The 26467-nt window shown below is 31.5% G+C and overlaps 1 protein-coding gene and 1 pseudogene across 1 annotated transcript; one reads left to right on the top strand and one right to left on the bottom strand.

The window, feature by feature from the left end:
- Positions 1 to 15858: 15858 nt before the first annotated feature.
- Positions 15859 to 18436, top strand: LOC137813699 (uncharacterized protein At4g15970-like; annotated as a pseudogene).
- A 1168-nt stretch (positions 18437 to 19604) lies between these two features.
- On the bottom strand, positions 19605 to 21808 carry LOC137813698 (small ribosomal subunit protein bS21c-like). Its single transcript, XM_068616081.1, has 2 exons — positions 21375 to 21808; positions 19605 to 19880 (listed from the first exon to the last, which is right to left on the bottom strand). Exons 1-2 carry the CDS (start codon positions 21764 to 21766, stop codon positions 19760 to 19762), a joined length of 513 nt encoding a protein of 170 aa, XP_068472182.1. The 5' UTR covers positions 21767 to 21808; the 3' UTR covers positions 19605 to 19759.
- Positions 21809 to 26467: the final 4659 nt, after the last annotated feature.

The raw sequence follows: 26467 nt of genomic DNA, 5'->3' as shown, positions 1-26467 counted from the left end.
GTCTTCCTAATGGGCTAGGAACAAGCTAAAATGATACCTACACCCCCTATTATGCTAAAGACACTTTATTCTATCCTATCTTTGCTATTTGGAACCATAAAGTGAGCCCAATTTATTTACATGACTTTTTATCTTGTGGAAAAGACCAGAAGGAAGAACTTCTGATATTCTGGTTTATAGCTTCTTCTTCCGCTGATGCTTTCTCGAGGTTTGGTGGGGCCAAACTTTGTATACTGAGATGACTGACCTTTTTGTGAGGTGCTTGATGTGTCCTTAGTCATCTGCTAGTTGCTTTGGTTTGTATCATGCCCCCCAAGTTGGAAAGAATTCGTCCTCGAATTTGGAACTACTGCAAATAACATAGTTAGTTTGTTCCCAGAGAAGATATTTCTAAGTTTAGGATGTGAAACAAACTTATGTTCATGAAGCTTGGGGAGTTCACATGAGTGAATTCTAGATGCAGACCATGGTTGTAGAGAATGTTTAGGGAAGAGATGATTTGTTTGTGAAAATCCTCTTAGAAGTGGATAACCTTTAGGAGGTTTTTGAAGATCATCCCTAAACTTCTTTAACAAAGATGTCAACTATTTATAATTATTTGGGAATGAAAAAGAGAAGGAAGAAGTATACCTAGGAGGTGCACTGATTTTCGTAGGAGTCAACAAGATGAGACCCACTTTACTTTCCTCTTCATTTTTGTTTTCTTTTTTGGCTTTTGTTTTAATTTGGTCTTGATTTACTTCTTGTAACGTTGTGGTTCTTTTATTTGGACAATTGGCAGCTATGTTCCCAAAACCTAAACATTTAAAACATTTTGTGCTTGAAGATTTGGTGGGTGACTTAGGGGTAGAGGTAGAAGGATTGTGTTTAGAAACTTTTTGGTGAGAAGTGGTTTCTTTTGAAAGATTGGAAGGAGAAGTTTTTTGTAGAATTTTTGTTTGTATCCTTCCATGAAGATTTTTAGAAGTCATCATTATGAGTATTTTTGAAAGTTGTTTTCTTCAAAAGTTGTGATTCTACCTTGATGGCTAGGTGAACCACTTTCTTTAAAGAAGAGTACTCATATAATTTTACAATATCTTGAATTTCTCTCCTCAAACCACTTACAAACCTAGCTATCTTTGACTCTTCATTATCATGCATATTAATTTCAGTCAAAGTTGTTTCTAAGTCTTTAAAGTATTCATCTATCGTCCTAGGTCCTTGATGAAGTCGTTGGAGCTTCAACAAGAGTTGCTTCCTATAATGAGGAGGAACAAACCACGTGCATATACATGCTTTCAAATCATAGCAAGAGACCATGAATGACCTCTTGTTTAGCCCAATGTCCATAGTCTAAAAAAACTAGGGAAGCTAACCTAACCTTTTGGTCCTCAGTGACCTTATACACATTAAAGAGATGTTTAACCTTAGCTTTCCATTCTAAATACAAAGTAGGGTCATTGGACCCACTAAAACTAGGTAACTTTACAAAATCAAAAGAATGTTGTGGTTGTGGTTGGTGTTGATGGTGCTGTTTGTCAAAATTGTGCACTCACCAATCATGTTCTTGACTCCCATAGTGCTTGGAATATCTAGTTATTCTTGGCGGTTCCCATCTCCTTTCTTAAGATTGCCTCTCCTGAGCTTCCTCTAGCTTTTGCATTATTTTCACTAGTTGCTGCATTTTGTCTTCTTTGTGGGAAAAACTCCTTCGGGCATCCTCAAGCTCTCCCAAAAGACATTCCTTTTGAGGAGATTGTGGTTTAGAAGATTTCCCTAAAGATAAATGATACATAATTCACAAGTGAACAAACAATTAGTGAAATAGAAGTTAGAAAACACCCTCTCAAGTTTGCGTCACTTTTGGTGAAAAGAAATCAAAAGGTGAACACTCAAAGCACTCAAAAAGAATTTTATCCTCTCACAAAGGTCTTTCTTGAGGTTGAGAACTCTCAAATGAAAAAGGTAAAAGCCTTAAGCACTTGATCTTAAAGGAAACCACCACAAAACTTAAGGAAAAGAAATAAAAGACAAACAAGAAAAGCTTAAGCAAGAAAAGCTAAACCAAATTTGAGAAAGAGATTATGACAAAACTTGAAGATAGACAATCAAGAAAAAGGCACACAAAAAGGACTCAAAGATACTTACTAAATTTTTAACAATGAAAATTTTTCTTTAGAAATTGCTAAAGCAAAAGGATAAAAATTCAACAAAGGTTGAAATCAATTTTCCTATCAAGATGAATCCAAAATTTTGAAAATGTTTTTCTTTAAGAATCGATATCGCAAATTTTTGTTTTCACTTCTCCCTTTTTTTTATACTAGTTTTTTTTTTTTTTAAATTATGGAAATGAAATGTCCATAGTTTTAATCAGGCATATTTTCCAATAACTCCAATTTTCACAAAAACTTTGGAATTCACTATAATTGAACACTTGAAATCTTTTGTTTGGAACTTAAATCTACTTCTACTAAAACAAAGTTTCTAATTACTTCTTAAACTTTCAAAATTAAAAACAAAGTAAATAGAATAAAAAAATGAGTCCTAGAACACTAATAAACATATGACTCGGAGCAAAAGGCAAGAACACAAAAATAATAATCCAAAAGCGAAACAAAGCTATGGAAAAGTAAAAATGACCGAATGAAATTGCAAGAAAATAAAGGTCTGAAAATTTAAATTGTAAGAATGTAAAGACAAGAATTTAAAGGTACTTGAATGTAAAGAAAAAGAATTAACGATGCAAGAAAGTAAAGTGTCAATCAACTCTAAACAAGATAAGCTCAAAAACCAAAGCTTTAAATACCACATGATGTGAGTTGATTTTAGGATTGTTCATTTTTTTGGTGTGACACTTTACTTAGATTGAGATTTTAAGCAAGTATATGGTGAGAACTCTAAGAAGATCCCCACTGGACACGAACTTAACCAAGTGGTTAAGAAAGTGTGAAGGTTCACTTCACAAAAGCAAAATGAAAAGACAATTACAAGTTGAATTTGAATGAAGTAAAAAAACTCTGCACAAATTGTGTGAGCTCTTAGTGAAAGGCTTATGTCCTCTTAGGTTTGAGGTCTTATCTTGAGTGATTTGGGAAGCTCTCAAGTGGAGGCCAACACACTCATCTTGGAGCAAAACCACCCTCCAAGTGGCGTGACATTTCTCACCCATCACCATAAGTTTTCTCATTCTATTTCCTTCCATTTTCTCCATTCCATTTTATGTTTTTGTCTCTTAATTCTCTTATTTGTTGCTCTTGGGTTTCACTCATAATCATGAGTATGGTGCCTCATTTGGGAAGTCATGTCCACCATTGATGTTTACCTTGTGCCCATTTCAATTCTGCAATTACATCTCATCCTCACTATATCTTGTTTTTCATCTTTGCCTCTGTGAAGTGAACCTTCACACTTACTTAACCACTTGGTTAAGTTCGTGTCCAGTGGGAATCTTCCGTAGGTCCTCACCATAAATTTCTAAAATCCCAACCTTAAGTAAAAGTGTCACCATAAATGAAAACATCTAAAAATCAACTCACATCACAAGAGAAAGAAACATAGAAAGAAATGTTGATACCCGCCCAAAGATATGCAATAGGACACAATGTCATTACCTATATTCACCTTAAAAAAAACAAAAAACATTCCAAACCTAGGCTTAAAATTCCTTTACCCACTCTAGCTTAAAACCTTGCATTGTACAACGAAAACAAAAAGGAGAGTGCAGTAGGGCACCAACACAGAGAAATAAAAGGCAACCTAGTATGTGCAAGAGGAGATAGAGCTAGGTATCTAAAATCACCTAGGGAAGTTGTGTACACCTTGTTGGATATCTCAAAGTTATCAACTAAATGTGTTTGATGAATGAATAAAGCCTTAAAGAGAAGACTTCTTGTCTCATAAAGAGTCTAGGTACCTTAGTCTAGTATTTAGATGCGTTGATTTATCTTCTACTTCAAGTAAATGATGAAGGGTCCAAGCATAAAACATTTTTCAACTAGTTAAACTATTTTTAATTAACTAAAAAGTTTTTCAATCAATTAAAAAATGCTTTCAACGGGTTAAACTTTTTGTTTCTAAAATTGTTTTCAATTGATTATAATTCTTTCTACTTGAAAGGTACAATTTTTCAATTGGTTATTTGGTAAAACAATTGATTGAAATATTTCTGGTGAGTTTACCTCTGAAAACTATTTTGAGTTAGTTTTGTTTCAAACTTTTTAGTTTTAACTATTTTCTTTATTCAAAACTAGTTTGAAACTAAGTGTTTTCTAGAAAAATCAACTTCTTATTCCCTTTTTTCACCTGTTGTTTTCTTAACATAATTGTTTTAAATCTATAAAAAAGAAAGGTTTGATTTCTGAAAGGATATCTCTTCACTACTCACATACAATACTTGTTTTCAAACTTGAGAGAATTCTGAGTGAATATATTTTTGGAGAGAATTAGTCTTCGAGAGTTCTTGGTGCCCGTACTTTCATCACTTACTTAAGGTCAAGGATTCTTCAAAGTGTGTTGTGGATTTCGAGGTCCCCTTTTAAGTCTTCTGAATTAGCAGAAAGGTATTTTCATTCCTACTCTTACTATTTTGTAAATTTTGTAGTTTTGATTTTAAGATAGTGTTTCTTGGAAGTGTTGCATTGTTGTAATAGAGTTTTATAGGGTGTGTTTTGGCTTTTGTAGAGTTTAAGAATTGTTCTTGAATAGTCTTTTGTAAAAATATTTTTTTGTGATTTAGTGAAATCTATCTTAGTGTGATGTGGGACTAGATGTAGCTCAGTTTGAGTGAACCAGTATAAATCTTGGTGTAACTTAAGTTTTTTCTTTTACTGCAATTCATTTTTCTGCATAAAGTATGTCTACTCATGTGAAAAACAATATGTTATTTTACAAATTAACAATTTTTTTTTATTTGTTGGTTATGTTATTCATTTTTGATTGAACTGTTTTAAAACAATAAAGTTTTTTTTTATTGTGTATCTGAAATTTTGAAATAGGCTCTTGATGATTGAAATCTATTTTGTCATTGTTGAAATTAGAAATTTAATTTGTTAACTTGAATTTTAATCTGTTAATTTTCCTTACTGAGATTTGAACCATAATTTCAATCTACTCTTTTGAGATTCAGTCTATTGTTTCTAGGTAACTGTAATTGGAAACATAATCTACTTTTTTTTTCAAAAAATAATTTGATAATATTCTTCTTAAGTAAACATCTTGAAAAATTTTCTAATATTACAAAAGTAAAAATATTAATATGTTGTTTCTGAAAGTAATTTGTTGTTTTTCTATAATAGTATTATGTTAAGGAAAACTCAATCTGTTATTTCATAAAACAATTAGTTGTTTTTTCTGTCAGGATTGACTAAATTGTCTTTTGCGAAAATTTACCTAAGTTCAATTCTCCCCTTGATGTCAGTTGATTTTAGAATTGTATATTTTTATGGGTTGCACTTTGTTTATGGTTTTTTATTTTAAGCAGAATATGGTGAGAAACCCAATGAAGATTCTCACTGAACACGAACTTAACCAAGTGGTTATGTAAGTGTGAAGGTTTACTTCTAGAGGGCAAAGAGAAAACACACTTATATGGTGTTGATGATGAAGGGGTGCAAAATTAAAGAGTATATAAGGGAAGAAAGAAGATGGAAACCGAATATAAAAAGATGAAAGGAAAGAGAAGCTTAAGATGATGAAGGTGTGGTCACGCCACTTGGAGGGGGAGGAGACTCCAAGATGAGTGGTGAAGAGCCACCACTTGAGGTGTAGTGCACTCAAGATAATACTCAAATTCTAGGAGACTCGGCTCACTAAACACTCTAGGAGAGTTTCTTTTCTATTCAAAATTCAATGTGTAAAAATATATGAGGTAAGACACCCTTTATATAAGAGAGAGTAACTTGGGGAGCAAGAGCGAGAGGGGCAAAGGCGTCATTTGTGAGAAACCTTCTAGAAGGTAGGTCAAAGTGGAGTGCCTCCTAAGCTGACCTACATCTTCTAGAAACTAGGTTAAAGGGCGGTTTTGGAAAGGGTTTCTAGAAGCTAGGTTTTTGGTGGGTTTGGCACAAACCCAATATTATACTAAGTACACCCTATTCTAGCTTATTGTTCTATTGGGGCCCAAAGTGAGCCCAATTTCTTTACTTGATCTTGTCTTGTAAAAGATCAGAAGAAAAAACAACTGATATTCTGCTTCATGTCTGGTGTTTCTTTTGTTGAGGCTCTCCTGAAGTTTTGTGGGACACAATTTTGTATGATGAGATGACTGACCTAATTGTGAAGTGTCTATTGTGTCCTTGGTCATCTGCTTGTCAAGTTTGGTTGTATCATGTCTCACAAGTTGGAAAGAATTCAACCTCGTATTTAAAACTCATGCAGATAACATAGTTAGTTTGTTTACATGATAGATAGAAATATTTCTATATGTGAGTGGTGAAGCAAACTTATGTTCATTGAATTTTAGGAGTTTGGGTGGAATGGTCCTAGTTACCTGTAATGTTTGTAGAGAATGTGTGCGGTCAAAGGGAATTTGATGTGAAAAGATTCTTATAAGGTGTAAAGCTTTAGAAGGATTTTGAAAATTATTCTCACATTTCTGTAACAAATGTTGCATGTAATTAGAGCTATGAGTAGATAAACAAGATAAGGAAGGAGAGTACCAAAGTGAGTAGGCAATATTTATTTTTGGACGGATCATCATTACGGTTTTCACCATGTTTGGTGAGGTGATGAGCCTCGTCTTTTTCTTTTGTCATCTTTTTTAGATTTTCTTTTTTGTTTCATTTTTAGTTGGTCTTTATTTACCTCTTTTGGAGATAGAGGTTTAAATATGATCTTATGGCCTTAGAAGTGAAAATAAATCTTATTAGTTAGACCATCATGTAAAGTTTTCCTATCATATTGTCATGACCTTCCTAAAAGAATATGGGTTGCTTCCATTAGCACAATATCACGTAACACGTCATCTTTATATTTTCCAATTGAGAAAGATATGAAGACTTGTTTATTAACAATTAATTCGCCCTCTTCACTTACCCATTGCAATTTGTAGGGTTGTGTATGAGAAATGGTGGGTAATCCAAGTTTCTCCACCACTCTTGTTGATGTGATTCTCATCACTTGTACTTGTCACATTTGTACAACTACCCCCATCGATTATCAAGGTATGGAAAATATTTTCCCTTCGACTTTCATCAAAAGGTTTTTAAAGTTGCCCCAACACGCATCTTACTACTAACTAATCACCTTCACATGGTATTTCACACTCGTCCTCACAGCTCTAGATGATTGGGAACTATGGTCACTCACAACTATCCCCCCTTTAACCATCATTGTTCTTTTACTTGGGAAATTAGCAGAGTTGTGCCCAAAACCTATACATTTAAAGCATTTTTTACTTGAGGTTTTGGTGGGTGATTTAGTTGTAGAAGTAGAAGGTTTATCTTTAAAAATGTTATGATGTGGGGTGGTTTATTTTGAGAAATTGGAAGGAGAGTTTTGGTTTTGTATTTTGTGTTTATCCTTCCAAGATGATTTGTAAAAGTCATCATTATGAGTATTTTCAAAAGAAATTCTCTTCAAAACTTGTGATTCAACATTGATGGCTAGGTGAACTAATTTTTCCAAAGAAGTATACTCATATAATTCTACAACATCTTTCATTTCTCGCTATAATCCACTCACAAATCTAGCAATCTTTGACTCTTCACTGTCATGCATATTAATTTTAGTCAAAGTTACTTCTAAATCTTTGAAATAATTGTCTACACTCCTAGATCCTTGATGAAGCTGTTGGAGCTTCAACAAGAGTTCCTTCCTATAATGAGGAGGAACAAACCGTGCGCGTATGCATAACTTTAAATTGTGCCAAGAGACCATGTTTGACCTCTTGTTTAGTCCAATGTCCATTACAAGTTGATGCCACCATTGCATGGGGCATAATCCTCAAATTTTGGGAAAGCTAACTTAACCTTTTGGTCCTCTTCGACCCCATACACATTAAATATTTTTTATACTTTAGTTTTCGTCCTAGATATATACTTGGGTCATTATCCCCATTAAAACTAGGTAATTTAAAAAAAGGTAGAGTCTTCTTTGGTTTATGATGATGTGGGCGCCTAGCTTCAAAATTTTGCACTCTCCAATTTTCTTCTTCTTTTTGACTTCCATAGTGCATGTATTGTCTAGTAGCTCTTCTAGGCTCCCATCTTCGCTTTCGGTCTGTCTCTCTTGTGTATCCTCTAGCCTTTGCATCCTTTCAACTAATTGCCTCATGTATTCTTCCTTTTGCATCAAGCTCCTTTTGGTCTCCTCAAGTTCCACCAAAAGGTTTTCCTTTTGAGGAGAGGGTGGTTTGGAAGATTCCACTAAAGATAATTGATGCATAATTTTGCACAACAACACAAACAATTAGTTTAAACAAAAAATAATGCATGCACTCACGTGTATCACTCAAATATTTAGTAAAGGATGGAAAATGATTAAATTCACTCAAGAAGGTTTTTAAACTCCAAAGGGTCTACACTTGGTAGCACACTTCAAGTGAAAGAGGTCAAAGCTCTTATCACTTGCTCATACAAGGACTCCAACAAAGCTTTGAGAAAATTTAGAGACAAGAAAGAAAAGTTGAAAGAAAGAAAGCTAAAGAAAAATGGATTTAAGATGACAAAATTTAAAACAAGACAGACAAGACTCAAAGAAACTTACTTAAACTTTTAACTATGAAGTTTGATTTCCTTAAAAATTGTAAAATCAAGAAGGATAAAATTCCACAAGTATGAAAACAATTTGCCACATAAAAAAAGTCATCTTTTGCACTTTAAACTAGAAATGTGAATTGCATTCATATTGTTTTTGTCTTTGCTTTTGTTTTTATAGATTTAAAATGTCCATATTCTTGTCATGCATATTTTTGATTCACTTTCAATTTTCGAAAATGTTTGGTATTCAATTCATATGATCACTTGAATTCTTTATTTGAAACTAAATCAACTACCACTTAAATAAATTCTAATTGCTTTTAGCTCTTCACATTAAAGTTAAAATAAGCATAATGAATGTAAAGATTCCTAGAATACTAATAACATAAGACTCAAGCAAAATATGTAAGGTAAAAAAATTGACACAAATAATTCAAAAGCAGAATTTAAATTGCTTAATGAATAAAAGTGGAATTGTAAATGACAAAGAATTTAAAGACTGAATTGAAAGGTGTCGAATTGTAAAGCAGCATTGAAATGGGTGGAATAAAAGCATAATTGAAATTTGCTGAAATTTTAAAGCGGAAATCAACTCAAAGCAATTAAGCACAAGATAACCATGCTCTGAATACCACATGATGTGAGTTGATTTTAGAATTGCATATTTTTATGGGTTGCACATTGTTTATGATTTTAATTTAAAATATAATATGGTGAGAAACCCAAAGAAGATTCCCATTTGACATGAACTTAACGAAGTGGTTAAGTAAGTGTGAAGATTCACTTATAAAGGGCAAAAAGAAAACATAATTATATGGTGTTGATGACGAAAATGTGCAAAACTAAAGAGTATATAAGGGAAATAAAGAAGATGAAAACCGAATAGAAAAAGATGAACACGAGAACATAAAGGAATAGAAAATAAAAAGATGAAAGTGAATAGAAGCTTAGGATGATGAAGGTGTGGTCATGCCAATTGGAGGGGGAGGAGACTCCAAGATGAGTGGTGAAGAGTCGTCACTTGAGGTGTAGTGCACTCAAGATAAGACCTAAATTCTAGGAGACTTAGCTCACTAAACACTCTGAAAGAGTTTCTTTTCTATTCAAAATTCAATATTTAAAATACATGAGGCAAGACACCATTTATATAAGAGAGAGTGACTTGGAGAACAAGAGTGAGAGGGGTATGAGCGTCATTTGTGAGAAACCTTCTAGAAGGTAGGTCAAAGTGGAGTGTCTCCCAAGCTAGCCTACATCTTCTAGAAACTAGGTTAAGGGGCAATTTTGGAAAGGGTTTCTAGAAGCTAGGTTTTTTGTGCGTTTGGCACAAACCCAATATTTACTAAGTACAACTTATTCTAGCTTAATGTTCTAATTAGGGCTCAAAGTGAGTCCAATTCATTTACTTGATCTTGTCTTGTAAAAAGATCAAAAGAAAGAACATTTGATATTCTAGTTCATGTTTGGTTCTTCTTCTATTGAGGCTTTCCTGAGGTTTGGTGGGGTCTAGTCTTGTATGTTGAGATGACTGACCTAATTGTGAAGTGTTTGTTATGTCCTTGGTCATATGCTTGTCGAGTTGGGTTGTATCACCCCCTCCATAACTTAAACTCTTACTATTTCAATACACCTAACTTCATATTTCTTACCAAAACTGTTGGGAGCCCAACCAATAGTACTAGCAAAAAAGTAGACCAAATATGGTCCCCTAGGATAGGAACCACATCCTCATCTACCTACTTATGAAATTAGAATAATCCACATAACTACACACACAAAGTTATAAATATTCACCTAGGCTTATCACCATAATGTAGGATACACCTTACAAAAAGCATGCACTTAGAGTAATTATTTAATGCTCATAAGACATTGAACATGACATAAGAACTAGTCAGACAAAGAGAAAATAAAGTTAGGTAGTTTGTGCTTCATCCAGGTACATGCTTTTAATTGCGCCATATATAGAAGTTCATTAGCTTACATCCTCTTGCCTTTAAAGATAACATTATTCCTTTATTCCCAAATGCACTATACTATTGCAATCCACAAACTTTTCCATAACAGATTTTGCTTTAAGCTTAACTGATTTAGGTAAAATTGCAGAAACTGAGACATGATATTGTTATGATAAATAGTTATAACCCCTACCCAACTCTAACAAGCATTCCAAACCCAAGAAGTAATGTTGCATTACAAAAAAAGATGTGTAATTGTTTCCTTGTATTGCAAACAAAAAGGACAAATATTAGTACTTAATGTTACCCCTCTTCTTATTAGGTTTGATGTTGTTGCCACTTTCCCAAGTATTACCCTTCAGGACAAAGTTTGAGCATTAGGCATGACCTTGGTATTCCAAAGGGTCTGAAAGATGGAGGGTTTAACACATGTAACATTTGTCATTTTTCTTCTCCTTGGTTTTATTCGTTTTCTTCAATTTCCTACAAGTTTCCATCAATTTCTGGATACCCTTATCTCTTTTTAGGTCAAGCATGATTTTTGGAGGGAATAATTTTTTTCATAATATTTTATATGCAAATCATTGATAAAAATCTTTATTGTTAATAATTTTTTTTTTTCTGGTTCAAAGTTTAAATCATTTTAAATTAGAGTATTTAATAGTTGAGTTCATTTATTTATAGTGAGAAATCTATTTTATAAGTTTTAATTAGTAGTTTATTATCTTCTGAATTTTAACTAATATTATCTAATCTTTAAAGTTTGTATCTTTCTCAACTGATTTCAAGTACCACAAGTAAATATGCCTTTATTCTTGACTTAGATTTTGGATAATTTTATTGAATCTCTTTGTTAATTAATAGGTCTTATAAATGTCTTTAGATAACCTATATTTCCCTTTAATAAATGATCATGCTAACTACTGGTACACAGTCCCCAACCTCAAGTCAAGTAGGTGAAGAGGTTTACCTAGTGAAAAACTCAAAAATAAATTACGATGTAAGTTGTGCCTAATCGGTTTATGGTCATGCATGAAAACATTAGATCCTCCAATATGACATAAGTTGCTTAATCGGTTTATGGTTGTGTTTGATCTCAACGTTTTATCGATTACCCATATTCAAATTAGCATACATGCTAAGGCTTGGCAATTTCCAAAGTTAATAAAAATGAACTTACTTGTCTCACATAGGGTCTGACTTTAAGCAAATGTCAAAGAGCTAAGTTGGTACTGCGTGATAAGGTCAATATTTGTAGATACCACCTAATAAGATTGATCACCTAATAAGATCGGTTTTTGTAGATACTTCTTGATAACATCAGGTTTTGGTAGATATCGCCTAATAAGGTCGATTTTGTATATGCCACCTAATAAGGTCAGTTTTTGTAAATATCGCCTAATAAGGTCGATTTTTGTAGATACCTAGTGAGGTCGATTTTTGTACATATTGTCTGATAAGGTTAGTTTTTATAGACACTCTCTCATAATGTCGATTTTTGTAGATACCTCTTGATGATGTCGACTTTTGTAGATACAGCTTGATAAGACCAACTTTAGTAGATACCTTTTGATAAGATCGATTTGTATAGATGACACCTGATAAGGTCAACTTTTGTAAATACCACCTATTAAGGTCGGCTTTTGCAAATACTATCTCATAAGCTCAAGTTTTTAATGTTTCGATCGAGCGAGGGTCGAGGATGGACATAGTCATTAGTTTTATCAATCTAGTCGAGCTGGAAGTCGAGTTGAAACATAGTCAATAGTTTTATCAATCTAATCGAGTTGGAAGTTGAGCTGAACATAATCGAAAGTTTTATCAATCCAACCAAGCTGAAAGTCAAGTTGAACATAGTTAATGATTTTATCAATATAGTCGAGCTAGAAGTCGAGTTGAATATAGTTAGCGGTTTTATTAATCCAGCCAAACTGAAAGTTGATCCGAACCATTGGAGTGTGGTGCCCATGAATGTCCCGATGAACATTTTGCATCGTATAACATCTATCGCCTAATATTAACATTTGCACTTTTAAATGGCTCTCTAGATCTCCTAATCCTAAAAATGGTGTGATATGTAGTGAGGGGTACCTTTTCTTCCATGATCGTCCCAAAGAAAGGTTGTGGATTTGCTTATGCGTGTACTGGGAAAGGATTTGCCCACCACCTTTAGTGGTCATCTATCTACACACAACCTGTTGCAGTTCTTCATTGGCCTTTTTGTAACTCCTCATGGGCTCACGTGGATTCTTCCATTGAATGGTGTGACATCTTCATTTCTTTTTGTAGCCACTTGTGCTTGACACGAGCCTCTTCTCTTTATCGCTCTTGCTCAATGTGATCTTATTCCCGTAGTCGTTCTCGTTCAGCCTGAGCTTCTTATACTCATCGTTTGGCCTTTGTATTTTCATGTTGCATTTCTTGTATGGTATCCAAAATTTGTTACAGGGTAGGAACATGATCATCGTCTTCGGGTTGAACTTGTTGTTTTTTATTCCTCATTATGTTGCATACTTGTTCAAAGTTTAAATGACTTCAAACCAGAACATTCAAGTTGACAAAGTGAGAGACATATATTATAAGTCCTAATTAGTTGACTATTATCCTCTAAATTTTAACTAATATTATCTAATATTTAAAGTTTGTATTTATATTAACTATATTTTTTAAATACAACAAATAAATATAAATTTATTCTTAGTTAAAATTTTGGATAATTTATTAAATATCTCTATTAATGATTACTAGTTACTAAAACAAACTTAAGTTATATTTTTTATTTTAACATAATATCAAACCAAGTATCAATATATTAAACTAGGTTTATCCGATATTTTTTGGATATGGATTAGGATAGGCAATGGAAATAAGTCAATTGCATCCTACCTCACACTCACAATAATAATATTATTAAATTATGAATACTTTTTCATTTAATATTACTTAATTTATTATATAAAAATGAAAATATAATATTTATCATATTTTAAAATTTATGAAGACTGAAATCAAACTTTACTAAATTTTTTAGGAACTAAAATTCTAAATCGAACATTTAGTTTTTAGATAAATTAAAATATTTAAAAAAAAATTGTAGGGATGGAATAAATTTATGTGACATGAGAACCAGGTGAATTGATCACGATATATATTATGTGGCTGTCATGTCATCCAAAATCTCAATATATATTATGACAATGTAACGCTCACGTCAACAATATTATATCAATAACATTAGACGTCACGACAAAAAAAAAGGCACATATTATTAAATTTTAAATACCAAAAATAGATAAATTACATTTTTAGAAAAAAACTAAACTTTAATTTTAGAGAGTGAAAATCATATTTTTCCTAATATTGAATCATAATATTTAATGATAAATATGCGAGAGTGATGATTAGTTAAGTTAAAACATATTTAAATTAATTGACATGCCAAATTAAGTATATTGGTTATTTTTTAAAACTTTAATTGCAAATATTAATTTATAAATAAGTCATAATAAAATATTTTACTTTCATAAACACACCTCTCAGAAATTCTTTGTAGAGTTACTGAAATTTTGAATGAGAATAAGACTTATTTAATTTCAAAGAAATATTTTTAATAATGGTCTCCTTTCCTATTAAATTACCTATTTTTATATTAAGCATTTAATTTTATCTTTTTGATGGTGTATTTTTATATTAAATATTAAATTAGCATGTCATATGAAGTTGATAGGTTCTAGACTCGTTTATTTAGGTAATATATATTTTAATTAATGATCAGTTTTGACAAATCAATTATATATCTGGTTGAAACAACAGTAAAAAAAAGTACAAATAAGGTATTTCTTTTACACCCAAATAAATTTTTTCTTGCACCCCATCAATTTCAAAAAAGGTTATTTTATCCATTTTAAAAATAATTTTTGAATTATCTTTTTTAGAATGTTCCCTGGAACATATTTTTCAAAATTTATAAAAAATATTTCTGAAAAATATTTTTCAGAAGAGAATTTCCAGAATTATATTTTCAGAAGATATTATATACCTGAAATATGTTTTCCAAAATATGTTCTGAAAAAAACTTTTCAAAATAATGGCTAATTAGATGGGGTATTTTGATATTTTACTGGAGAAAGAAACACCCTACAAATAATATTGTTGGTACTGTAATTTATAGATAGATAGATGGGTAGATAGATGGTAGCTAATTGTGGGAACTATTTTAAAACGTTTTAATCATAAAACGGTGAGATTTTATGGAAGGTTTTCTAATCAATAAAATTAATATTTCTATTATGAATTCAATAAATATTTTTTTTAAATTAAAGAGAGTTATTTATATTAAAATCCTTCTTAATTTTAAATATTTATGTTTGTGAAATACATACTAAAGTATTATTTTTATTGATAAAAATTTCATGTAAATCATCCTCGACGTTACTAAAGACTAAATTAAAAGAGAGCTATAAAATGACATTGAAAAAAAATAATTATGATTAAATTCCTTTCGTTGACTAAATCCGACCTGTATTAATTGCATTATAAACTTTGTTCTCTTCATAAATGAATATTTATCCAAAATCAACCTGTATTATGTACGTTTTAAACCTTTTTCTCTTTCATAAATAACTACTTGTAGACTCATCAAATTATACCTTGTAGAGCTTTTATAAAGCACTATAAATAATAAATATTGAAGATAATAAAAACATAATTAAGTTATTCACATTTTAGTACATATAAAAAATATAAAATATGTCAAATTTAATTCAAATAAATCATGTATAAAATAATTTAGAATTGATATAAAATTGTGTATATACATGTTTTAAAGATGAGTAAAGATGTGGGCATTGTGGTGAGATTCTAGAGAGTGAGAAAGAAAATTGTTGTTTATTATGCAAAGGGGAAAGGGGATAGTGTATCTAGCAAAGAACTCTAAAGATCCTGATTTTGGTAATCCTATTTGTTAGGGGGTGGGGTCACCTAGTGAACAAAAGTTACCATAATAAAGCCAAATTTCAAAAGCATATCAGATTTCTCAAGTAGACCTGCAGTGGACAAAACTGTTTAATTGGATGCTTAAATATATTTATGAGCATTAATTTTAAACCTTTTCCTTTATTGTTGTTTCCTACTCAATTCATTCAACATGTCAATCCATTTCAGCATATATGATTTCTATAATGTGCTTTTCTCTAATTCTGCCTGTTAATGCAAACGCCTTTTCTCTCAACACATTCATTGGTTTCTTCTTCATAAACGTGAGACCAACTTTCAACATTACGTGAGGCCTAATGGCCATAAACCATCCATTTGCATTTGGAAGGATGAGAAATTCTGTGTATCTTTCTCTCTTAGCTTTCTTCATCATGCTGGTATGCCTCCTTCTATATCACTGCCCTGGATCACTTGAAAGGACTGTCAGAAAGGTCGTTCTGTTCAAGCATACATCAACTGTAAGTACTCCTTTAGCTTCTTCTTTTTCTGTCAATTGGCATCATTGCATAAATACATACACACAAAATACCACAACTTCTCCCCCAATAGGCATTGATGTTTTATTTGGTACCAATGGGTGTTTAATTTCTCTTATATAAAATTTCTGGGTTAATTTGTTTGAGAGAGATAACTTTACCATGTTAAAGGTGAAACAGTAGCAGAGTTACACTCGTGTATAATCCAAATTAAGAAAACGGTTTTCAAAAAAGTATAGTTTGTCTTCTCTTCTGCTCAAGTCAAGTGCTGCCGCGTTGCGCCATATTTGGGAAATTTATTGTTGTTGTATGAACCCACAGAATAACCAAAAAGACATGGTAAGGTTATCCCTTTCGTAGTTAGGGATTCTTATTCTATGTCCTGTGATTTGATTTATTAGTATATTTGTAGTATTATGGATTGAATGGTGATACAAAATAATTAATTCCATATTTTTTAAATTTATCATAAATATGTTTATCCACATTTTTTAAATATTATTATAAATTTATATCGTAATATTTTAATATGTATATAAAAGGACAATGCATCTAAAAGGAATAATTTTTTTGGAAAAAATAAAGAAAACATAGAAAGAGAAATGAGTGTTTATATTCATAAAAATGAAAAAAAAGAAATTGAGAAAAGGAAGGAAGGAAATGAGGTTGAACTTGGAATAAGTTATTTAAAAAATTGTAACTGGTAAAAAATTGTATACAACAAAAAAAATGGTGATGAGAAGATTCCTCATTATAGATTGATATAGATAAACATATAAGTTATAAACAATTTAATTCATAAGCATTTTTTCAGAATAAAAAATTAAATGGAAATATAAAAATACAGACATTGAATATATTTAATTTTATAAATAAAAAAATTAATTCAATAGAAATTTTCATACTGATAAATTGTAAATACAATTTGTGTTTGGTATTAGTTGAAGAGTTTAAGATATTATTAGTACGAATGAATGATTAAAAAAGTACTTTGAAAATTCATTTTTTAATTCAGTAAAAAACATTTAATTAGGATTCAAAAAGGAAAATGGTAGGTGAGTGGATTTGTTTTTACATTATAATGTAATTTTGTTGTTACACTATATTGGAGTGAAAGTTCTTTAATAGTGTAATGGTATGTAATTGAATGGAGGTGCAAGGCTGAACAATTGCTGCAATATCAATGAAAGCATACATTTAGTAGATTATGAACATATTTTAGAGTTTTCGGCTAATTTGGTATTACTTACTCACAGAATCAAGAATTAGATAATATGCTGAGGCGAGCTACCATGCCAGACAGAACTGTTATCCTAACCATGGTAGATGAATCAATGGCAAGTCCTGGATCTCTCCTTGAAATTTTACTACAAAGCTTCAAATCAGGTGAAGGGACCCAAAGGTTAGTGAATCACTTAGTGATCATAACCATGGACCTCCAAGCTTTTGAGTACTGCAGGTCCTTGCACCCCTATTGCATCCACCCTTCCATCTTTCCGCATCAGTTTGCCACCACCAAAACACAATCCAGTATGAGAACCCCGGCTTATATGTTATTCACTTGGACAAGAAGGGATGTCTTGTTTGAAGTGATTCGATTGGGTTACAACATAATTTTCACGGTAAGGCTTCTGACAAGCTTTTTGAAGAATACTAACAACCTAATCCTTTCTAACATTTTGTGTGAGGCTGACATAATTTCTCGAGTCTCAATAAATTTCAGCAAAGAGAAAAGAGTTAACATTCTTCAAGTTTGATGTAGAAAGTGATGGATGAATAGTTATTAATCTACTTGAATTGATTGTGACTTGAATTTTGCAGGATGCAGATGTACTGTGGCTTAGAAGTCCATTTATAAACTTAAATGCAGTTAATGAACTCACAATTTCATGTAATGTCTTAAGTGATGGACAAGGAGGAAGTTACCTGTATGATGAGGGAATCTTCTTCTTGAAAGCAAATGCCATTTCCTTCGAATTTTTCAAGTATTGGAAATTGACCAAGATTCTTTTTCCAAACGATCCCGCTGAAGAGTCCTTGTGTACAACAATAAAAGCAAGGCAAGCGGTAGCTGACTCGTACGGCTTTCGGATTCAGCTTGTCAATACAAGCTATTTTGGTGGGTTTTGTCAGCTAAATAAGGATATTTTCAAGGAGGTTTATACCATTCAAGCTAACTGTTGTGATGATCTCAAAAGCAAAGTTCATGACCTCAGGATTGTTCTAGATGATTGGATCCGCTTCAGAAAACGTGCATCAGGGGACAATGCTTTGGATAAAATGGCTTTGAGGTGGCCACAGAAGTGCTCCAGAAGAAATGATACTTAGAATCATATGCAGTTCTCAATTGTTTTAGAAAGAACTACTGTAAAAAGCTTCTCCTGATCCAAATCTTGAAGCATCAAAACAGGAATTTTCTGCTTCTCTTTTGGAGAAGCTCTTCAAATAATAACAACTTATAAAATAAAATAGCTTAAATATAGGACAATTGTGATTTAGACAAAAAAATTAGTTCAAAAAATTAAAAGTTAATCAAATGAACTTCTACTTTTATGAATTCCAGAAAGGCTAAGCTAGATACTACTTAAGTGAAAAGTTAAACATGTGCTTTTGTACTTTGTAGTTGTTGAGCCGGAGAAAGGAAAATATTACACTTGTAACATTTACCAGTGTATGTATGCAGACCATTTTCTTTGGCATTTCAGTGAAATAGATGTGATTAAATCTCCCTCCTTTTTTATCTTATCCGTGAAGTCTTGACTTGAGGTTATTTCAGAAATAGTGATCCTATTTTCCTCATTTTTTCTTCCCTCAAGATAAAAATCAGTTAACTTCAAACAATTGATCCTAACCATGAGTAAAACAAGTTGCTTACCTTCCAAGCAAAAAACACATTATTCTCTCTAAAAACAATATTTTGGCACCGCTTACATTGCTTCTTCATGACTAAGTTTTTCAGTTCGAGCTTGAATACCCTGTATCTAACTGTTCAGTCTTGTTCCAATGAGGTCAAGGATTTCAGTAACCTTATCAGAGACAAAAAAACCCTGGTCCTCAATAATTTAAATACATCTCCAGCTCAAATTGATGAAAAACCAAGCACAATAAAGACCACAGACACAAGAAAAAGCACAATGCTTAAGACAGAGAAGTTAACTACTGCAACAAACATCATTGGCAGTAATTGGTATGGATGCATATACTCCAAAGTTCATACTAAAGCAAACTTTGGCTTTTCTAACTAGTCCAATCTTTCTCACTTTGAAGATGCTATACTAAGAAATTCAAAACACAGAATATTTTAGTGTCCAGTGAATAGAAAGTTTTTATTGGCACAAATTTTCCTCGCATGCAATTTACATATTTTTCTTATCTGACAAGTAACTTTTGCCTCACTGGTAAAATTCTACATCATAGAGGGACTCTAGATTGATGCAAGAAGGGAGAATAAAACATAGACTGCAGCCAGATTTCAGAAAATCAATGCCAACACAAAATTTTGATGCACAAATGAATAAATAGCATACTTAAAATGAAATGTGAATTGAACATTACACTAACTGCGTCCAAGGAATTGATTTGACTTAACAGAACTCATGCATGAAAAGCCTTTCACAATAAAATGTGAAGAATCGTACAGAATGTAAGTAGATCATGTGGTTGAAATATATGGAGCATCTACTTCTGGAAGATCCCAGTTATCATCATCCTCCACCTTCTTGGCTGTTGCAACATCCGGCTTGTTTTGTGGTTGATATCTTGATTGAGGGCGCCTGAAAATAATGCAGGAAAATAGTAAATAATTTTTGTCAAGGCAACTATCTAACAGGAATGATACAACCTAATTTTGACAAATAATAATCTTTCTGAAGGGACCACCATGTGTCAGTGGTTTTGACACATCTTTTTATCACAGTCTAATTTTTCAATTTACGATAAATAAAGTGGGGGAAGTGGGGAACTTTTATACAAACATCCTATAACCTAGATTAATTGCAACCAAAATTCCATTACGACCATCTAATCTGCACTCCCCATGTGAAAATGTAGTCCAACTACCTGTACTGCTCACAACTCAAAAAAGGAGACTATTTTCACACCAAGCACTATTTGACCCAACTTTCTTCTTGAACTTATCCTCTCCTTACACATTTATCTATATAAAATCGTCCGATGAAGATCAAAAGACTCATATTTTATCTTGCTCAATTAACTTAAAACTCATTCAAAATCTGAGCCATCTAGTCTTGTGTTGGTTGGTATAGCAACTATGGTGCTAACAATAGTTGACAGTTGTTGAGACAAAGATGATGTATAGTGGAGACAATGTATAAGGAAAGGTGGGATGGTGGCGATAATAGTAAGAGACATGGTGAAAGTGGTGGATATGTATGAGACATGGTGAAAGTGGTGGATATGTATGACAACAATGTTGGAGATCCCACATCGACTAGAGATTGAGACATTTCATTGTATATAAGTGGGTGCAAACCTCACCTCATGAGCCGACCGGTTTTATGGGGTTGAGTTAGGCTTAAAGCCCACTTCTTAACAAACAAGGACATTGATGATAAGGATGGTGATGATGAGTGTGGTTGTAATGAAGGTGGAGTAGTGTAGTAGGAGGAGGAAGGTTGACTATCTAATTCTGTTACTTTCTAACTCAGCTTCCCCTACAGGATGGATAAGAGGAGGCACACTAGTACACTACATAAGATAGACAATAGGATAAGAGGAACTCTGTACACTAAATAATTTATTAAAGCATGAGAGGATAATCATATCCTATCCTACTATATTCTAGCCACTTAACGGGTTTATCCGCAACTAGTTGGCCTTTTAATAACACATTAATCCAACATAAAACATATCAAACAGAACTAATGATAGAATTATCATTTTTGTCCTGACAGTGTAAGGTGTTGTCATATGTCTTTAAGACTAACTACATTATACTGAAACTTAATCACTCATTATCATATTGATACCTGAAAATATGCTAATATTATAATTTAAGTCATAATTTTTTGAACTAAATGAATTATAAATTGAAGATATCTCGAGATGGCTAAACTCAGTTAATTATTGTAACTTTGGTACCAAAATAAGTTAATAGTATCACTTAATCACAGAATTTTCTGAATTTTGAACTAGTGTTACTGACTAATTTCAGAGTTAATTCGACATAACTGTATAATTGGTGATTAATTAAAAAAGTGAGATTAAAATGAAAAGAGAGTGTAAGCAGAAGCAGCGAAGGAACGAACCTCATTCTGCTTTTACGCTTAGCGGCTTCGCGGTTCTTGCGTTTCTTCTCCTCCTGCTTGTTCTCAAAGAAGCGTCTCCTCTTGCATTCTTGTATGACTCCGGCTTTCATGACCTCTCTCCGGAAGCGGTTGAGCAGCCTCTCCTCGGGCTCGTTCTCGTCAACCACCACCTGCACGTTGTACGCAGAGCGGAAGAAGAGCGTGTTTGCCTGCGCGTGAGAAGGGTTCATTATCACGTGGGAGGGCAGCTCCGGTGAGTGGTGATCTTGGTGTTGAGCACGGAGCTTGTGGCTTTGAAACGAAAAGCGCGTGACGGGAGGAGGGTGCAGTTGTGGCTGCTTGGGAGGGAGGAGAAAGGAGAGGAAGGAGGAGAAGGAGGATGAGGCTGCCATTGCGGTTGGTTGAAAATGTGATTTGGGAACATTGTGGACACTTTTTCAATTTTATTTTATCTCATCCAACAAATAATATATATAATAATCATAATAATAATGATAACATATAACAATATAAATAGAGAACTTTTTCTTTCTACATGTTTACCAATTTTATCTTTTAATATATTAAAATATGAAAGATTTAATAGTTATTTACTTTAAATTGAAAATTTGAATTTTAAAAAATTTTAAACAAATAAAGAACTCAATTTCTTACATTTTTATCCTTTAATAAATATATAATTTTTTTTAAAAATAAAAAACCACCTTCGCAATAAATAAAAAAATACATACAACAAAAATAAAAAAAATTAATAATTTTATAATTATTTTCAATAAAATATTTTTATAATTTAATAATATATTTTTATTTCAATAATTATTATAATAATAATATTTTTTGCCAAAAAGAAAAAATGTACCGTATTTAAATTATTCGTCATTTAATAAAAAATATTAAATAAATAATTGAATAAATTAAAAATTCTTTTAGAAATAACGGTTATATGTATAATAATTTTTACATTTTTAATATATATAATTTATCCTTAAAAAAATATATTCAATGTTATAATTTAATAAATAAATTTATGAATAAAAAATTATAGTTAACTTTAAATATATCTATGAACATTAATTTTTGTTTAGTATTTTATTTAAAAAAAACTTTACTTTTACAAAATTATAAGATTATTAGATCATGTTTTTATTTTGTATAATAAAATTTATAAATTTATATTATATATTAATTTAATAAAATAATAATATAATATATAGAAAAGAAAAGAAAATATATATTTTAAAATATTTAAAAATGTGAATATACAACACTACTTCCGTAGTGTGTATATATATATAGTCATTTTTCAATAAAATAATTTTATGTAGTATCAAATAATTTTTATTATTTAATAAAAATATAAACTGGTAACTTTGATAAATACATAAATTCATAATATTTATTTTAATATTTTTATGATATAAATAATATTTATATTATTTATTATAATAATTTTTTTTATAATATACAATATTATATTATTTAATTTGGGTTATATATTATTGATACAATAATCATATATTATATTAGAGTTATAATAATATTTAATAAACTATAATTTTATTAACTATATTAGTGTAAATAAATATGTTTATTTTCTTGTAATAATGAAAATGTTAATTATTCTAATAACTATTATAATAAAAATATTATTAAATTTATATTGAAATTAAAAGAAAATGTATTAAAAAATTATTTTTATAATATTATCATACATACAGTAAAAGCAGTTATATTTTTCCTTTACAGTAATTATTACTCATTATGGGTAGTATATCTTGTAAGTCCCCTTTTTTTATAAGAATTAAAAAAAATGAAAATAATTAAAAAATTTAATATAATTACTAAAATTTATCTTAATATAGAAATCAATATTTGAAATTTTAAAAAATAATTTAACAAAACATAGCAATTCCTAATTATTACACAATTGATTGAATCATTACTTAATGAATTGATAAATTATAAAATATTTCACAATTTATGTATTAAAAGATTAAGTATAAAATAGTTATTGAAAATAAAGTACAAAAATTAAATTAGGCAATTTGTAAGAATCATAATCTTTGGTGTTGTCGGCGATTGACCTAGATCAAATTCTGTAGGTGAATTTTGGGTCAACATTTTGTTGTTGCTGTTTTGAAATGCTTGAAATCTGTTTGAAATCCACAGTGGGTTGAGTTCCACCTGTTGATAAGACTTCGATGATCAAGTCAGTGAGAATATATAATTATGAATATAGTGTATGGAATAGCATTTACTTTTGTTCAGGGTCTTGAGACCCTTTTCTAGTACTCGGAGATCCTCCCTTTAGGAGTTAACAACCATAAAGATATTTTGTTAATATATCCCCTTTATTTTAGGGATGTTGACATAGCATTATCTCTAATGGTTTATTTTCGTCAGATTTAGAGTAAATATTTATGCCTAACTGATTTAGTTATACATTCAGTTATTTTATACTTGTTGCCCTTTTTTTAATATATTTTGCTAGTTGCTTGGCCGACTCCATAACAAATCATTGGGCCTGTTATCGTTTAGGCCGAGTTAAGTATTTAGATTTTTAAGCTAGGCAGGCCAAAATGTATGTTTTAGTGCTCGGGTTGGGTCTCGAGCACATCTGACCAGTACACAATCCCCCAGCCTCGAACCGAGTAGGTACTAGTGCAAAAAAAGACTTTCTATGACAGTTGTACGAGACTTTTTATGAAGGTTCTTATTGTTAGAATATATGGCCTTAAACGAGAGGGGGATGAATTGTTTATAAAAGAATTTTGCAAACTTTAAAGGTATAATGAAAGCCAATGAAGAATCACAGAGAAAGAAACTAAGGAAAGCAATGCACAAAGTTGTTTTAGTTGATTTCCAGAAAATCAACCGGTTGTTTTTATCAACAGTTAATAAAAACAACTTAAAACAAATATATGTGAGATAAGGGAAAGAGGGAATCACACAAACAGATTTATACTGGTTCACTCTTACACCAAGAGCTACATCTAGTCCCCAGAAATCATTGGATAATCCATTATGCAATCAAAACCAGATTACAAACATCACACACCAAAGTAGTGACCTTGAACCCCTTAAGAAACACACTACCTTTGGCAAACCACACCAAGGATGTTGATCTTGAACACCTCAAGAACACACAACACTCATTGGCAACACAACTACAGAAATACAGTAATAAAGGAAGAAGGGAATAGAATACACCTGGGTATTACAAAGCTTAAAGTTCAGAATTACAATCCAATCTTATTCCACACACTTAAGAATGATCCAAAGATATTTCAAATCTTGGAAAAACTGTTTTGATAAACTCTTTCTCTTACTCCAAGATTAGGAGCGTAAAACCACCTTTATATAGACCAACCAAGTGGTCAAAAACATTTAATAAAGGAGCCAAGTTAGTTAGGATCATTTAAAACATATTAAAACCACTTAACAAAATTCTGTTAAGGTTTTAAGAAAAACAATCGATTGTTTTGTCGAAACAATCGGATGAATTGACTTGACAACAAAGTCAAGCTTTTCAAAAACTGCTAAGGTAAAACAACCTGTTGTTTCAAAAAACAACCTGTTGAAATTTCAACAACATTTTAGAAAACATATCTTTTCAAAAGGTTAAAGATTCAAATGAACTTGGATCATCTTAAGGAGTGAATTAATAAGTTTCAAACAACTAGACAACACACACAGCCAGCAACAAGGTCTTCAAGTTTTCCTCTTGAATTTGGAGACATCAAAGCATCTTGTTCAATAATCTCCCCCTATTTGATGAAGACAAATCCTTGGTTTGTTTGTGTTGTTGTTTTTTAACTTGAAAGGTCCTGCAAAACAGAATTTGTGCATATACAAAACAAGTATACCAGCAGGATACCAAGGCACACAAAACCAGTTTTCTGCATAAGCCTTTAAGCAGAAAAACCAGTCAAATAGCCATAAAAACCAGTGTCAAAATGAGACTTGTGTGCAACAAAACTATGGTGAATAAGAGCATGGCAACAACAGAATTTAAACCATGATCAAACCAAATAATGTTGAACCAAGTGGTGTTCAATGTTTTGAAGAATCCAAATCCTTTGAAGAATGATGAAGCCTCTGCTTTGCTTGATGTTGCTGTGCTGGTTTAAGCTTTGTTCTGGGGTAGTTCAATGTTGTAATCAACCCTTAGATTAAATCTCAAAGCAATTAGCATCTCAATTTTATCAAAGCAAAATGTTTTTCAAACTAAGTTGAAACAACCGATTGTTTTGTCGAAACAACCGATTGTTTACACTTAGGTGTTTTGAGAAAGTTTGAAAACTGTTTTTGAATGGTGTTTTTGTTAAGTAACAAAACAACCGATTGATTCGAGGAAACAATCGATTGTTTGTTTTAAAACCATAATAGAAAAACTGTTTTCTTTGACTGAGCTTTAAATGCTTTAACTGAATACGCTCCAGTCATTAAATGCTTTGACCAATCTATTTTAAATGCAATTAAGAGTTTGTTAAGATTTGATAACAAACTATATTCTTAGATATATTCTGAAAAACTGTTTTGATGTTTTAAGGATCTTGAAACAAAGTTTTGATCTAAGAGTTTTTCAAAGAGTTCTGAGATTGCAAAAGTGTTGAGAGATTGATCAAGGTGCTGAATAAGATTTTACTTGTATTGATTTCAGATTTTCATCTGTAACAAGTGTAATCTTTGTAAACTGCTGAACAATTCGTGTATGTGTTTTTGCTGAGATTGGCTGTGTGTTCTTGAGGTGTTCAAGATCAGCAATCTTAGTGTTGGCTAAGGAGAGTGTGTTTCTTGAGGTGTTCAAGGTCATTCTCTTGGTTGTGGTGTAAGTGATCAAGTGGTGATTGCTTAGTGGATATCCTCAGGGTTTCTGAGAAGACTGGATGTAGCTCTAGTTTGGAGTGAACCAGTATAAACAACTGTGTACAATCTCTCTATCCCTAACTCTTTAATTTCAGTTTGTTTGTTGTTTGCTGGTATAAACAACCGATTGTTTCGAAGAAACAACCGATTGTTTTTTCTAGTATTACAGTTTTGCTTGCTGTTTTGGCTAACTGAATTGCTGAATCAATTGGTTTCTGAAATAA

Source organism: Phaseolus vulgaris, chromosome 1 (genome assembly GCF_000499845.2).
Source record: "Phaseolus vulgaris cultivar G19833 chromosome 1, P. vulgaris v2.0, whole genome shotgun sequence".
NCBI classification, from domain to species: Eukaryota; Viridiplantae; Streptophyta; class Magnoliopsida; order Fabales; family Fabaceae; genus Phaseolus; species Phaseolus vulgaris.
This window is presented reverse-complemented; position numbering and strand designations above follow the sequence as displayed.